Source organism: Chiloscyllium plagiosum, chromosome 18 (genome assembly GCF_004010195.1).
Source record: "Chiloscyllium plagiosum isolate BGI_BamShark_2017 chromosome 18, ASM401019v2, whole genome shotgun sequence".
Lineage (NCBI taxonomy): Eukaryota > Metazoa > Chordata > Chondrichthyes > Orectolobiformes > Hemiscylliidae > Chiloscyllium > Chiloscyllium plagiosum.
Genome location: NC_057727.1, coordinates 7654142 through 7671497, shown reverse-complemented (window position 1 = coordinate 7671497; position 17356 = coordinate 7654142). Strand labels below are relative to the sequence as shown.

Below are 17356 nucleotides of genomic sequence, written 5' to 3'. Positions count from 1 at the left end.
GAAGAAGGTTGAGAGGTGACTTAATACAGACATACAAGATAATCAGAGGGTTAGATAGGGTGGAGAGGGAGAGCCTTTTTCCAAGTATGGGAACGACAAACACGAGGGGACACAACTTTAAAGTGAGGGGAGATAGGTTTAAGACAGATGTCAGAGATAGTTTCTTTACTCAGAGAGTAGTAAGGGTATGGAATGCTTTGCCTGCATCGGTAGTAGATTCGCCAAGTTTAAGTGCACTTAATTCGTCATTGGACAGGCATATGGACGTACATGGAATAGTTTGGTGGGATGTGCTTCAGATTAGTATGACAGGGGGCGCAACATCAAGGGCCGAAGGGCCGGTACTGCACTGTAATGTTCTATGATACCCAAATCCCATGGATGAGTTTCAAAAAAACATTTCTGAAAAACATTCCCTAGGTTTTGATACTTGGGTGCCTCCAGTTCAATATTTGTAGATTAGTCTCACTCTATTTTTGCATATAGTGAAATTTGCATCAGTCCATGTTCAAATTATCCATTAGGTGATTCAATAGCTTATAAACTGTAAGCTGAATAATGCCTGATTGTTTTTTAATACTGCTTTTTAACTGCCATTTTTAGGATATTGCACTTTGCATATGAAATCAATATTTGCAAAGGCTATCTTTCAATTTCTATTATTCAGAGGCAAAGAGGTTTTCATGCTATTCTGTTCCCACTCATTGTTATGTTCTCATTTTAGGAAAAAAACAAAGAAGTGGAACTCTAATACATGTCGGTTTTTTTAAAGAGTAATTTCAGAACATACCCAAAGCCATATCCAAGTTGGCATCATAACCTTCTAGCTCTTTGTCCTTCACAAACTGTTTTAAATGCACCTTGAACAAAGCATCTTTTGGCAGTATATGCTGCACGTGGTTTGAAGAAGCCTTATCCTTCCCGAGCTGTGTATAAATTGACTCTGACAGAATCTCCTTGTAGCTGGAAACTGTTTCCTCGTTGGATGTGGTTTGTTGGGTGCATGGCCAAGTGACTCTCAATAATTTCAGAAAGTTGCCGACAGAGGTTCTTAGAGGAAGATTTGGTGTTACATGCACATCCCAGCTAAAGAAATAAAGGTTGTTTAGAAGTAAGAAATTCAAGCACCAAAAATACATAGGCTGTACCAACACAAAATATTATTGGTCACTAAATGTTTTTCATAGAATCCTTACAGTGCAGAAGCAGACCACTTAGCCCATTGAGTCCACACCAAGCTCCGAAGAGCACCCCACCCAAACCCACCCCTGTAACCCTGCATTTCCCATTGCTAATCTACCCAACCTACACAACTCTGGACACTATGGGCAAGTTAACATGGCCAATCCAGCTAACCTGCACACGCTGGGAAGAAACCGGAGCACCCGGAGGAAACCCACACAGACAAGAGGAGAATGTGCAAACTCCATGCAGACAGTTGCCCAAGGGTGGAATCAAACTTGGGTTCCTGGCGCTATGAGGCAGTAGTGCTAACCATTGAGCCACCGTCCTAATCAAAAGCACTGAATCCCAGAACTACAACAACACATATAATTGACTCCAATCAGTTTTATATAAACTGGGACAAGAGCAAACATTTATATAGAACCTGTAATTAAATGTACATCAGAAAAGCAAACATTAGCAGTGTCAAAAAAAAACTACATCAGACCCAACATTGGCCTTTATTTGAAGATGTTAGCAAACATCCAGAATCGTTGGTTGAAGAGGTTGGGAGGAAAGAATTCCAAATAATTGGGGTGAGAGATGAATGTCTCATGCCTGAGAATCACTGCAAAGGGATAGGGCTGTACAGGAGACAAGATGCAAAGAACCAGAGTATGAGCAGGTAAAAAATAGTAGGGGTTGCAAAAGCAGATTAGGTAAAGGCAGTTTGCAAATCAGTATTTCAAATTCTGATGTTTGTGTAGAATGAGATTTGGGAAGCCAGCAAGAGAAGGCCAGAAGCAGTGACAACAAAGATCTTGAATGCAGACGATATTGTAGATGTAGAAATGAACAGAATTGTTGGTGGATTAAATATGTTGTTTAAAGCTCCTGCAGGGATTAAAAGAGTCTCAAACTTGCACACCGTATAACTGTAAATGAAAGGGAACAGAACTAGAGGCAAAGGATGATTTAGATATGAATGGGTCACAAAATATCTGATTTCCTTCCCCGCTCCTGAATGCACCAATTCCTTGACATTCAGGTTTTTGAGGAGAAAGTGAGGTCTGCAGATGCTGGAGATCAGAGCTGAAAATGTGTTGCTGGAAAAGTGCAGCAGGTCAGGCAGCATCCAGGGAACAGGAGAATCGATGTTTCGGGCATAAGCCCTTCTTCAGGAATGAGGAAAGTTTGTCCAGCAGGCTAAGATAAAAGGTAGGGAGGAGGGACTTGGGGGAGGGGCGTCGGGAATGTGATAGGTGGAAAGAGGTCAAGGTGAGGGTGATAGGTCAGACTGGGGTGGGGGCGGAGAGGTCGGGAAGAAGATCTCAGGTTAGGAAGGCGGTGCTGAATTCGGTGGATTTGACTGAGACAGGGTGGGGGGAGGGGAAATGAGGAAACTTGTGAAATCCGAGTTCATCCCTTGTGGTTGGAGGGTTCCTAGGTGGAAGATGAGGCGCTCTTCCTCCAACCGTTGTGTTGTTGTGGTCTGGCGATGGAGGAGTCCAAAGACCTGCATATCCTTGGTGGAGTGGGAGGGGGAGTTGAAGTGTTGGGCCACAGGGTGGTTGGGTTGGTTGGTCCGGGTGTCCCAGAGGTGTTCTCTGAAACGCTCTGCAAGTAGGCGGTCTGTCTCCCCAATATAGAGGAGGCCATATCGGGTGCAGAGGATGCAATAGATGATTGTGTGGAGGTGCAGGTGAATCTGTGGCGGATATGGGAGTTTCCTTTGGGGCCTTGGAGGGAGGTGAGGGGGGAGGTGTGGGCGCAAGTCTTGCACCTCCTGCGGTTGCAGGGGAAGGTGCCGGGAGTGGAGGTTGGGTTGGTGGGGGGTGTGGATCCCTCGTCAGAAGGGCTTATGCCCGAAACGTCGATTCAGGTTTTTGGCACTGACAGTCCTCGAGCTTTGTCAGATTCTGTGGATTGATTAACGAAAAGGATTTTCAAGAGCTCTGCAATTGCATTTTCTTTGGTTTAAGATGTTTGCAAATAATTTTTGTTGTATTTCAATCCAGTCATTAACAATGTTAAAAATGAATTAAGCTGTTTAAATGGATTAATAATCATAATGGTTGCATTACTTAATATTTTGACATAACATAGAAGGTGACAGTGTTTTTAAATATTAGTGCCAATGCTTGCCTTGTAGAGTACAATCAATCGCTATTAAGTTTTGCAGAACGGAAGCTTTTGGGAGACGAGTCCATTGTAAGTGAGCATATTGAGAAGGTGATTGAAGTAAAACTTACCCTTGTTGCCTTAACACTATGGCCAGGTGGTCCACCAATAAGATAGCTCGTAAGTGACTAACTGTAAGTGATTCAGGTCCTTTATTCCCCTGTAAAGGTGCACAGTTAAGAATCACACATTTCTTCTTTGTTGACAAAACTTTCAGAGGTCTTGTATAGAGAAGGATGTTGCCCAGGACTTGTGTGAAAAGGGCAGGATGGTCCAGAAGAAGCATCAGCCCATTGCCTGTTTGCTTGCAGCTCTGAATGTAGAGACGGTGGCGGTACTCTGACAACAACCTTTCTATGAGGTCTTCGGGAACCTGAAAGCATTTGAAGACTTTGGTTATTTATAATTATTTTGAATCTGAAGGGATAACAATTTGAACAGACAATCAGAAACATGCTGAGCAGTCCAGCTTCTATCTGGCATCAGGAAAGTTGAGCTGAAAGCTTGAATAAAGGTTAGGGCAAAGCTCTGCTTTGTCTCTTAGGCTCAATCAGGCTAAATTTGATGCCATAATTTGACCACGTAGGGAAATTTGGGTTGATGGGCAAGGAAAGAGGATATAAGGAGAATTTTAGCAGAAACAAGAAAGATTTAGGAAGGCAATTTCAGAGTTTAGGGTCTATCAACCTGAGGGAATGACCACCAGTGGTGGAATGGTTTACAATTGAGGGGATGTGCAAGAATTCAGAATTGCAGTCATTGTCGAGGGTTTCACAGCCAGAACAGATTACAATGACAAAAAGGAGGTAATGGATTTGAAAATAAGGATTTTTTTGAACATTTTAAAATCAAGATGTTGCAGATTAACTGGAGAACGTGCAGGTCAGCAATCATAGGAGTGACGTGTGAACATAATTTGGTGTGAAACATGGCTGACATCACTACATTTTTTTTTAAAGAAGAAAATATTTGAACCGCACTCCCTTTCAAATATTGCTAAAACAAGTGGCTGTATGGCCTTGTGTTTGCTTTGGGATCCACCATGTGGTTGATTTTGGTAAGTGCACTTCACTTGGCAGATGTGATTCTTTTGCTCTGATGCTGTTTTCTATTGGGAAGGCAAGATCAGATATAAGAACTATGCTAGGTGCAGGGGATGGAGAAAAAGTGCAAGTATGGATGATCGGCTGGTGTTCTTGTTCCTAATCACAAAGGAGGGTTTGCATTTGTATTAGTGCCTTTCACAGTTATCGAAAATCTCAAACAACTTTGAAATACTTTTGAAATTTTTTTAGATTAGATTAGATTACTTACAGTGTGGAAACAGGCCCTTCGGCCCAACAAGTCCACACCGCCCCGCCGAAGCGCAACCCACCCATACCCCTTGTTCCTAATCACAAAGGAGGGTTTGCATGTGTATTAGTGCCTTTCACAGTTATCGAAAATCTCAAACAACTTTGAAATACTTTTGAAATGTAATCACTATTACAATGCAGGAAACATGGTAGCAATTGGCACAATACATTCCCATAAATAGCAATGATGTTGATAGAAGAATATATATTGGCTAGGGCACCAGGGAGAACTCAGTTATCCAACTTGGATGTGTCAACCAGATATCAGATTCCCTACAGTGTGGAAATAGGCCCTTCGGCCCAACCAGTCCACACCAACCCACTGAAGACTCATTTCCCTCTAATACACCTAACACTATGGGCAATTCACCTGACCTGCACATCTTTGGACTGTGGAAGGAAACCCACCCGGACAGATGCCCGAGGCTGGAATCAAACCTGGGACCCTGGTGCTGTAAGGCAGCAGTGCTAACCACTGAGCCATCATGCCGCCCCAATCCTGTTTGCGAGCATTTGGCCCATACCCATCTAAGCCCTTCCTATTCATGTACCCATCCAGATGTTTTTTAAATGTTGTAATTATACCAGCCTCCACCACTTCCTCTGGAACCAGTTTTGGATTTCCTACCTGAGAAAAAGACCTTAGCTATTCATCCCCACTATGATTGTATAAAACTCTTGTTCAAAATGCAGCCATGGAATTTTTAGACTCTCCCAGAAGCAGAGGTGCACTCAAATTAGCACCTCATCCAAAAGACAACGCATTCAACAGTGCAGCACTCTCATCTCGCAATGAAGTTATCAGCCTTGACTTATATCTTCAAACCTCAGAGGGACTTGAACCTTTTGACCCAGAGACATGTATGTGACAAACCACTCCAAGATTTGCAGTGATTCTTGCTCGTCTGTTTTATCGCCCAGTGGCTAAATTGCCAGCAAATGACATTCAGTATTCTCCAGGTTCACTGCAGATGACCAGAGAGGTTTTTTGCAATGGGGATGTGACAGAAATGATTTAATCTCTTGGTTTGTTTGTTTCTTTAAAATGAGAAGTTATGCTTTGTTGTCAAAAAGCACATTGCTGGAACTCAATCTAACTGTATTCCCTTGGTCAAAAGTGCTGTTGAAAACACCTGCAGCACAAAATTCCCTGAGTTTAGAGAAATTAATGCCTGCATTATTATCAAATGCTCATTTGTATCTGATAAAACCTGAATTGAACTTACATTGCCAACTGTGATTTCATTTTGATATACTATTGCACCCTTTAGCAGAACAATCTTTGATTACTTTGCCGTGGTGGTTGTCAGAGTCAATAGTTATCACGACACTGAAAACCATTTGGCCCATTGAATCCGTGTTGACTCATGTGGAGAAACTCAGTCACATTCTTCCAATCTATTCCTATCACTTTGCAAGTTTATTTCCCTCTACTGGCCATCCAATTTTCTTTTGAAATTAAAACGTGAGAATATTCAGTAAACTTGCAAAACATTCTTGTGAACTGACTGTAATAGGTTTTCTAACAATCTGACAATTTGTATGATTCACAAGTGCCTGAAACAGTCCCAGGTGTTTTCTAACTTGCCGAGTGGCAAACTCAGTGAAAGCTGGTTAACCTCTTCTATCCAGTCCTTGCTGATTCACTGCCAGGAGCTATGTTTCTATTCCCACTTCTTGTCTCAGTGCAGTTTCTTGATTGAAAAGCATCTATTCAAGCTGTGGTGCAATGCCTGATACCAAACTAAACCCTCCATTACCTTCCGCATGCCAACCTTTCAAGTGAAAAACATTGTTTGCCTGAACATAGAAGAGGTAGCCTTCCTGTGACTACCTGGCATACATTCTCACCCAAAGTCTATATATACATGCTCAGTTATCTACAGGAGCCATTGGACAGTATGCAATAGTAGGAACCTTGATTTCTTTATTCCTCCCCTTTTCTTAACCTGTGGTGGCAGGTAATTTAATTACAGCCCTCAAATTACTTTGGAAATACGGAATAGAAAGGGAAAACATTTTTATAAGTGAAACGTGTAAATGTTGATGTTCAGAGGGACTTGGATATAACCATACAAGGAACATTCAGTGACCAAGCAGGTACAGCAAGACATGACTAAAACAAACTGCTTTTATTGAAAGAACATCCGAGTATGGTGGAATGTGGTGATCTGTTCTTGTTGTTCTCTAAATAAAGGAAGGACGTAGGATTGAAGGCAGTACAGTAAAGCTTCAGAACACAGAACAACCCTCATCCCATAAGCTGATAATAAGACACTTAGCAAAGTGGGTCTGTATTTTCTGGAGTTAAGAAAAATGAGAGGCAATCTCACTGAAATATGCAAGATGCTCAAGAGGATTGAGACACGATACAGAGAGTTTGTTCCTGCTAGCTAGGGAATTTAGAACATGGGGCACAATTTCAAGGGACTGACATATTAGGGTGGAATTGAGGTAAAACTTCTTCATTCAAAGGGTTGTGAATCTTTGGAATCCTTTACCCCAGAGGATTGTGGATATTCCATCATTGAATATATTTGAGGCTTAACTAGATAGGTCTTCGTCTCTCAGGACATCACAAGAGATGTGGGAAGCAGGCAGAAATGTGGAGTTGATGCTGAAGATCAGCCATGTTTGTTCTGAATGGCTGAGCAGTTTCGATGGGCAGAATGGTCTAATCTTGCTTCTATTTTTTGTGCTCTAATCAGTTAATTTAACTGAAGGATCAAAAATGGTACCTTCTCCTTCTCTGCTTATTATTCATGAATGAGGAAGCTGGGTTGTGGTTTCTTGAAAACCAATGTTCTTAGTCCCAGGTCAATGATCATAAAGTGTAGGCTATTGAGCCCTTCAAATTTGCTCTGCCATGCAATGAGATCATGGCTCAACTGATAATCCTCAACTCTACTTTCCTGCCTTTTCCCCATAGCCCTTGATTTGCTGACCAATTAAAAATGTGTCGATCTCAGCTTGAAGATAATTAATGAGCCAGCTTCTACAGCCTGCAGTAAAGAATGCCACAGATTCCTCATCACTGCCTCAAACGCCCACCCCTTATTCTGGAGATTATGTCTTCTGGTCCTCAACTCTCCCACAGGGAAAACAAACTTTCCACATACACTCTCTAACCTCCCCTAAGTATCTTGTGTTTCAATAAGGTCACCTCTCATTCTTCTAAAATCCAACAAGTACAGGCCCAAACTACTCAATCTCTGCTGTTAAGACAGTCCCTCCATCCCTGGGATCAACCACACAAGCCTTTTCCAGACTGCCTCCAATGCCTCCTTAGATAAGATCAAAACTGCTCACAGTATTATGCAGGACTTACTCAAGGTAGTGTCCGGGACCCAATCATTGTCAGCTACTTAGTTTCTAAGAAGTTGTAAACTTCTGAAAGGTTGAACACTGCACAGAGTGACACCCTTTCTGGCCATATGTTGGAGGGAAGGCCACTGATTGAGCAGCTAGTTGGTTGGACCCAGGATTCTATCCTAAGGAACTCTTGCAGAAATACTCTGGGATTGAGATAACTGTCTTTTTTTTATTCATTCATAGGATGAGGGCATCATTGGCTGGGCCAGATTTCTCTCTCCGTCATTTATCAACCTCATTACTGCAGGTCTGAGGGCACATGTAAGCCAGCTTCCTTCCCTAAAAGACATGAATGAACCAGATGGGTTTTTCCAACAATCGACAATGGACTCATGGTCACCATTAGACTTTTAATTCCAGACTTTTTGTTATTGAATTCAAAATTCACCATTTGCGGTGGCAGGATTCAATCTCCATCCCCAGATCATTATCTAGGTCTCTGAATTAACAGTCCAGTGATAAAACAATTATAATACAATTACTGTTGTCTCCAACAACCATCTGCCTTTGTGTTTAGATATTATCCCAACTAATCATTTCCACTGTCTGTAATTTTGCTTTGAAGTCACACTTAATCAAATGTTGCCATGATATGATGAAGGGCAGTCAATCACAGCTCACCTCTGGAATTAAGCTCTTATGTTCTGATAAGCTGTAATGAGGTCTGGAACTGACTTATCCCAACGAAACCTAGTGAGCTCTGGTCAGCAGTTGCTGAGTATATATGCCACATGACAGCACTGTCATGAACATCTCTGATTTGCAGTAGATGGAGATAGTTTGATTTTTCTTCATTTTCTGTGTGGGACATACCTGAACAGTTTTCCACATTAACAAGTAGTTGACAGTGCTGGAACTAAATCACAATAGTTCGATGTGGGGTGCTGCTAGCTTTGCAGCACAGTTCTGTGGCACTACAGTGGGGATGCTGTTCAGGCCTATTGTCTTTGAGTATTCAGTGTTTTCAACAGTTTCTTGATATCATGGAAAATTAATCAAATTGGCTGAAGGCTGACATCAGTAGAGCTGGCAGCTGAAGGAGGAGGCTGAAGTGGATCATCTAATGGACTTCTGGATAAACAGGGTTCATATCATAATGGGATGTGTATATAACTAATGAGCCAATGGGAGCATCTTCAACAAGTAATATTTTTACCAACATTTGCCAAAGGTATCACTTAAACCCTATAAAAAAACCTATAAGACTACCCTCAAGAAAAATAACTTGTCCAACTGCTTTCCATCACAGATGCTGAACATACATGTCTATGATACTGCTGCTGTCTAAACCACTCATTAAATATGGTGAGGCACTAAAACAAAATTGTACTGTCAATAACATGTACAATTTTGATTGGGACATATTCATCTACTGTATTGGAGATGTCTTAAAGAGAAGGGTACTGAGTTATGTGAATAATGATCACCACTTATTTTGTACTTGCAACAGCAAACATCACGTATTCTAATAGAAAGCTGGTCTACTGAAAAGATCAGAAGTCTAGTTACTCTTTGACAGCACAATCTAAAATTAATTCTTGTCTCTCATGTTTGCTGTATCTTCCTATGTCACCCATATACACAAACTTTAATTTTTAAAATAGTTTCTGCCTCAAATACATTATTAAACAACATATTTCAATGCCAAAAACACTGTAAAAAACTCAGGTGACCAGTATGTTCCAATTTCCCAGCAACAGAACTAGCTGATTATTTTCCACCCTCAAAGGCTCCCCTTAGCAATAAGTCTGAACCTAAGTTAATATCCTTATATTAGTGACAAGTTGCCTCCTTGAACAGCTGCATTCCATGCACTATGGGTAAACCCATAATTAGGAGCCAAATGACACAGTTCTACCCAGTGGTCAGTTATTGAAATGGGTGGTAGTGATGGGGGTGTCAAATTTTGATTTTCAATCAGTTGGATTGGCAGAGTGACAAAGGACTTTTAGTTATACAGCTTATGCTCAGTGTCTGCAAGTAGTTTACTCTACGCACCCAGCCCCTCAACAAATCTCTAAATGGTCCCCAGATCAGAAAATGACAGAGAGAAATCTAGCCCAAGTCAAAATGCTGAATGACAGGGGTTGCTAGAAACTGGACCAGTCAGCCAGGCCATGCAGATACTCTGATCAATGTGAGCTAAATCACACTGATCAATATGCGCCAAGCCCTACAGATACCCTGATCAATGTGAGCCAGGCCATGTAGATATCCTGATCAATATGGGCCAGGCCATACAGATATCCTGATCAATATGGGGGCTGAAAATGTGTTGCTGGAAAAGCGCAGCAAGTCAGGCAGCATTCAAGGAACAGGAGAATCGATGTTTCGGGCATGAGCCCTTCTTCAGGAAACCTGGGGTGTGCAGTGAGAGAGGGACTCACTGAAATCCTTGTAGAGGGAGGAAGAAAGCTTCTTCAAGTAAGGCATCCTTGCAATAGGATTCGCAGTAGGTTAAAATCTTCTAGGAGAAAGTGAGGACTGCAGATGCTGGAGATCAGAGCTGAAAATGTGTTGCTGGAAAAGCACAGCAGGTCAGGCAGCATCCAAGGAGCAGGAGAATTGACGTTTTGGGCATGAGCCCTTTTTCAGGAATCTGAAGAAGGGCTCATGCCCGAAACGTCGATTTTCCTGCTCCTTGGATGCTGTCTGACCTGCTGCGCTTTTCCAGCAACACATTTTCAGCTCTGATCTCCAGCATTTGCAGTCCTCACTTTCTCCCTGATCAATATGGACAATGTCATACAGATATTCTGATTAGTGTGAGCCAGGCCATACAGATATCCTGATCAATGTGTGCTAGACCATACAGATATCCTGATCAACGTGAGCTAGGCCATACAGATATCCTGATCAATGTGAGCTAGGCCATACAAATATCCTGATCAATGTGAGCCAGATCATGCAGATATCCTGATCAATGTGAGCTAGGCCATACAGATATCCTGATCAATGCGAGTTTAGGCCAGTTATCCTGATCAATGGGCGTTAGGCCATACAGTTATCCTGATCAATGTGCGCTAGGCCATACAGTTATCCTGATCAATGTGAGCTAGGCCATACAGAAATCCTGATCAATGTGAGCCAGATCATGCAGATATCCTGATCAATGAGAGTTAGGCCATACAGTTATCCTGATCAATGTGAGCCAGATCATGCAGATATCCTGATCAACGTGAGTTAGGCCATACAGTTATCCTGATCAATGTAAGCCAGATCATGCAGATATCCTGATCAATGAGCGTTAGGCCATACAGTTATCCTGATCAATGTGAGCCAGATCATGCAGATAACCTGATCAATGAGAGTTAGGCCATACAGTTATCCTGATCAATGTGCGCTAGGCCATACAGTTATCCTGATCAATGGGAGTTAGGCCATACAGTTATCCTGATCAATGTGAGCCAGATCATGCAGATATCCTGATCAATGCGAGCTGGGCCATACAGATATCCGGATCAATGTGAGCCAGGCAGCCACAGCATGCTTCCTGGATTTACAAAGTGTGCTCAAGCGAATTTCTCCTGGCACTTCTCACTCTCTTGGACGATTTGAAATCAATTACCCCCTTATCCAAAGCCTCTCCCCGCCCGGAGGAAAACAGTCTTGGGAACACGAGCAGCCCACTCGGCCCCTCTACCACCAATCGATTTGCAGGCATTCTGCTGACATCCAAGCTCCTGATCATATCGAAGTGAATCTCTGAAAATCTTCATTTAGTGAACTCTCTGACTCCAGTGGAAATAATCCCAGCTCCAACTCGCCCTTTGCCTTTGGATGCAAGAGTGTTGCCTCATCTTATTTTTGGTCAAAGTGGATTTTGTGTGTTTGTTTTTGCGGGGGTGGGGGCTATGAGATTTTTTTTTACCCTTTCCCCCCCCCCCAGGCTCACGGCCTAGTTCCTCTCGCCCCACCTGGCCCCGCGGGTAAAGTTTGCTGAGGGCCGCTCGAGGCGCTATCCAGTCCCGGCATTTCAGGTTGCGCCCGCTGCTCTCCTTGAACCAGACCCGGCCGTCAGGGGCGCGGCCCGGGCCCCGCAGCGCCGCCTCCAGTGCGGCCGAGCAGGTGGCGAGGCTGAACTCCGGAGCGAAGGCCGCGGTCTCCATCACAACGGACCCTCAGCCCCGTGAGGAGGCAGTGTACCGCTTCCGGGTCACCCGGCAACTTCCGGTTCTGGCGGGGCTGGTTGTCATAGCAACCTGCGTGGTCCCACTGCACAGATACAAGAGGCTTCAAACATTGAAATTAAACCCTGGAGTCAGAAATAACCCCAAATTCCTGCCTCCGCTATAAAAAGAAAACATCTCTTTTTAAGTAGTCACACATGGAGTTATGCAGTTCTGACCTATAGGAAGGATGTGAAACAATAAAACCCCAGAATTAGAAATAATCTCAAAAAACGATTAAAAAAGTCCTTTTTCAACTATGTACACAAATAATCTCAAAATCATGTCTACTATAAAAAAAATCTCTTTTCAAGTATATACATAAGGAGTACTGTATGTAGTACTGGTCTATAGGAAGGATGTGAACCAATAAAAGAAACCCTGGAATTAGAAATAATCTCAAAACCCTGCCTCCACTATATTAAAAAAAACTCTTTTCAAGTATAAACACAAATAATCTCAAAGTCCTGCCCCACTATAAAATGAAAACATCTCTTTTCAAGTTTCTACACAGAGTACTGTAAGTAGTTCTGGCCTATAGGAAGGATGTGAAACAATAAAAGAAACCCCAGGAATTAGAAATAATCTCAAAATCCTGCCTCCACTATATTAAAAAAAACTCTTTTCAAGTATAAACACAAATAATCTCAAAGTCCTGTCCCCACTATAAAATGAACACATCTGTTTCAAGTATATACATGGAGTACTGTAAGCAGTTCTGGCCTGCACGATGGATGTGAAACAAAAAAAAATGCTGGAGAAACTCAAGCATCTGTGGAGAAAGAAAGCAGAGCTAACGTGTTGAGTCCCTATTTCAGAATTGACAGCAGCAATGAAAATATACTACTTTTCTTTATAGTCAAAGGCTAAGCTTAGCCCTCTGTGGCAGAGAAATCCAAAGGTTCACAATCCTCTCAGTTACAGAAATTCACTTCACCTCGGTACTAAATGGTATTTCACTTATTTTCCAATGGTGTCCCCTGTTTACAGGTTTCTGAACCAGGGGAAACGTCTTAGCTCCAAACCTCCCTTATCCATAACAAAAACAGAAATTGCTGGAAAAGCTCACCAGGTCTGGCAGCATCTGTGGAGAGAAATCAGAGTTAATGTTTCAGATTGAGTGACACTTCCTCAGAGCTAAACCCAAAATGTTGACTCTGATTTCGCTCCGAAGGTGCTGCAAGTTCAACTGAGCTTTACCAGCAATTTCTATAATTGTTTCTGATTTATGGCATCCACAATTGTTTTGGTTTTTCTTCCTTATCCACGTACCTGTCCAAATGTCTTATCAGTATTGTAATTGTACCTGCCACTACTCTGGCAGCTTGTTCCATATACACACCATCATTTGGAAAGAAGTTGCCCCTCAGGCCCCTTCTAAATCTTTCTCCTTTCACCTTAAACCTGTGCCCTCTGGTTTTGGACTCACCTACCCTTGGTTATTCACCTTATCTACAAAACCCAAAAGGAGACATTTTCTTTTTATAGTGGAGACAATATTTTGAGATTATTTCTAATTCCAGAGTTTATTTTTGTTTGAAGCCTCGTGTTTCTGTGTAGAGGGACCATTCAGGTTGCTATGGATTTTATAAACCTCTTTAAGGACACCTCATAGCTTCCGACACTCCAGGGAAAATGTCCCAACCTATCCAGCCTCTCCTGATAACTCAAACCTTCTGGACTGGAGATCTTTAACGTAAATACTTTTTGCACGTTTTCCAGTTTAATAAAATTCATCCAATAGCAGGGTGACCAGATTTGTATTCCTCCAAATGTAGCCTTAACAATGTCTTGTACAGCCATAATATAATGTTTCAACTCCTATACCAGATGTTCTATCAATGAAAGCAAGCTTGCCAAATGCCTACTTCACCACCCCTACTACCTGTGCCGCTACTTTCAAGGAACTATATGCCTGCACCCCTAGGTCTCTGTTTGACACAACCCAGAGCCCTATACTAACTGGTTTCTGAGCCTCAATGAATGAACACATGACAAGCACTTATTTTTAATTATCCTTATTCTTAGATGGTTTTAACTACTCTAACATCTGCTTGTGTTGATATGTTGACCTCTGGTGATGGACTTTGAGGAGGATTTTCTTTTAATGCAAGAAATGATATTGGTCGAAAAGGCATTGCTTGAAATGCTGGTGGAAATAGATTCAATCATAACTTTCAGAAGCATTTCAAACATGAAACAGGTCATTTGAATCAAAAGATCTATTGCAGAGCCTATGATCAACACAAACCTCTTCCCAAGACTCTTTATCTAACCCTATCAACATATACCCTTCAAATGCATGGCTTCCATATATTCATATATTCCATATATTATGTGCATGGCTTCCATATATTCACCATTCTAGTGTAACAAAGTTTGTTCTGAATTCCCTATTGGATCTATTAGTGGTTATCTTAATGTCCCTTTCTGATCTTCCCTCATAAGTGGAAATATTTTCAGCAGCTTACCCTTCAATCTTCTCTTTTCTACAGAAAAATTCAAACTGTTCCACTTTTCTGATGGGTCTCTCGCTCAGATCTCATTTTAGTAAACATTTATTTTCAAGTTACTACAGATGTCTCTCTCTATTATTTTTGGCATGTGGAGACCAGAACTATTTACAGTACAGAAATGGTATGGTCCCAGCTGATTATAATACTGAACAAGTCCCTTGTGTATCTTTAAGGCTGAGAATGAGAGATTTTTGATCAGTCAGGGAATCGGGGTTACGGGGAAAACCCAGGAAAGTGATTGTGAGGAACGTCAGATCAGCCATGACCCTATCTCTCCACCCTGCAGGCACTCTGCCTCTATTCCTGATGAAGGGCTTTTGCCCGAAACGCCGATTTTCCTGCTCCTCGGATGCTGCCTGAACTGCAGTGCTTTTCCAGCACCACTCTAATCTAGACTCTGGTTTCCAGCATCTGCAGTCCTTGTTTTTACCTCTTGAATGGTGGAGCAGGCTTGAGGGCCTGGACGACCTACTCCTGTTCCTGTTTATTATTGTTCTTATCTTGGTGACGGGGTGGGAAAGTGGGGGGTCAAGGAGTGAACAGATAGGTGAAGACAGTCCAGAGAGAAATGAAAAACGTTAGGCGGAGGGATTGTTGAAGGGTCTTTGAACTTGAAACATTAAGTCTGTTTTCTTTCAACTGATGTTGCCAGTCCTGCTGAGTTTCTTCAGAAATTTTTGATTTTGCTTCAGATTTCCATCATCTTCATTTTCATCATTTAAGAAGAGAAGTTGGATAGGTCATAATGGGGGCTGTGGGGGTGAAAAATGCATTGGCTGTGATGAAAGAAAGCCATTTAATGACTGACATTGGTGTGGGAATGGGTAAAAGACATGGAAGGAGGTGTTCCGGTTCTAACATTTTTGAACTCAATATTGAGTCCTGAAGGCTGCAAGATCCCAAAGGGATGTGATTGCACTGGAAGAAAGATCCACCAGGAATATTAGACAAAAACTGCGGATGTTGGAGATCTGACACAAATGGAAATCAAAATTGTTGGATGTTGGTGAGGCCACATTTGGAGTATTTTGTACAGTCCTGGTTGCCCTGCTATGGGAAGCATATTAACCCTCTGGAGAGGATTCAGAGAAGATTTACCAGCATGCTGCTGGGACTAGAGGGTTTGAATTATAAGGAAAGGCTGGATGGACTGGGACTTTTTTCACTGGAGCATAGGAGGCTGAGGGGAGACCTTACAGAGGTTTATAAAATCATGTGGAACACAGATGAGGTGAATAGCAAAGATTCTTTCCATAAGGTAGAGGAGTTCAAGACAAGGGGACAAAGTTTTAAGGTGAGAGGAGAAAGATTTAAAAAGGTGCTGGGGGGGCAACTGTTTTACACACAGGATGGCTTGTATGTGGAATGAACTTTCAGACGAAGTGGTAGATGCAGGTACAGTTAAAATATTCAAAAGACATTAAGACAGGTATGTGAATAGGAAAGGTTTAGAGGGATAAGGGCCAAATGCAGGCAAGTGGGACTAGTTTCATTTCAGAAACTTGGTTGGCATGGATGAGTTGGATTGAAGGGTCTGTTTGTGGTGCTGTAAAAGTGCCTAAAAAGGTGGTAGAGGTGGGAACCTTCAAGGCATTTAAGAACTATATAAGAAGAGCATTTGAAATGCCATAGCATACAAGGCTATGGGTCATTAGGTGCTTGGTGACTGACATGGAATGATGGGCCAAAGGAACTCTTTCTGTGCTTTAAACACTCTTTGACTCTAAATTTTCATTCAGCTTATTCAACTATATGATGACACGACTCTGGAGGAGGTAGTACTTGAATGCAGACCTCAGTGTCATGATTAGAGTGGTGCTGGAAATGCACAGCAGGTTAGGCAGCATCCGAGGAGTAGGAAAATCAACATTTCAGGCAAAAGCCCTTCATCAGGAATGAGGCTGGGAGCCTCGGAGGTGGAGAGATAAATGGGAGGGGGTGGAGCTGGGGAGAAGGTAATTAAGAGTGCAACAGGTGGATGGAGGTGGAGGTAAAGATGATAGGTCGGAGAGGAGGGTGGATCCGATTGGTGGGAAGGAAGATTGACAGATGGGACAGGTCATGAGGACGGTGCTGAGCTGAAAGGTTGGAACTGGGGTAAGGTGGGAGAAGGGGAAATGAGGAAACTGGTGAAGTCTACATTGATGCCACAGGGTTAAAGGGTCCCGTGGTGGAAGATGAGGCGTTCTTCCTCCAGGTGGTGAGAGAGTGGCAGCAGAGGAGGCCCAGGACCTGCATGTCCTCGACAGAGTGGGAGGGGAAGTTGAAATGTTTAGCCACGCAGCAGTGGGGCTGATTGATGCTGGTGTCCCAGAGATGTTCTTTGAAACGCTCTGCTAGAAGGTGTCCAGTCTCCCCAGTGTAGAGGAGACTGCATCGGGAGCAACAGATACAATAAATGACGTATGTGGAAGTGCAGGTGAAACTTTGATGGATGTGGAAGGCTCCTTTGGGGCCTTGGATGGAGGTGTTGCAATTCCTGCAGTGGCAGGGGAAGGTGCCTGGAGGGGAGGGTGGATTGTTGGGGGGCATGGACTTGACCAGGTAGTTGTGGAGGGAAAGGTATTTGTGGAAAGTGGATAGGGATGGGGAGGGAAAT

The 17356-nt window shown here is 42.7% G+C and overlaps 1 protein-coding gene across 7 annotated transcripts in view; it reads right to left on the bottom strand.

The window, feature by feature from the left end:
- The window catches only part of dalrd3 (DALR anticodon binding domain containing 3), a 77207-nt gene that overhangs the window by 23840 nt on the left and 36011 nt on the right, over window positions 1-17356 (bottom strand). For 2 of the 7 annotated variants that reach the window (XM_043707628.1, XM_043707629.1), the window contains exons 1-3: window positions 11990-12239; window positions 3417-3718; window positions 791-1086 (exon numbers count right to left, since the gene is read on the bottom strand). In XM_043707628.1, coding sequence (XP_043563563.1) covers window positions 791-1086; window positions 3417-3718; window positions 11990-12181 — 790 coding nt within the window. In that variant the 5' untranslated portion in view covers window positions 12182-12239. Of the gene's footprint in view, window positions 1-790; window positions 1087-3416; window positions 3719-8885; window positions 9746-11640; window positions 11970-11989; window positions 12242-17356 lie in introns of those variants that run through there. The other 5 variants (XM_043707632.1, XM_043707630.1, XR_006314254.1 and 2 more) reach the window with 4 other exon arrangements.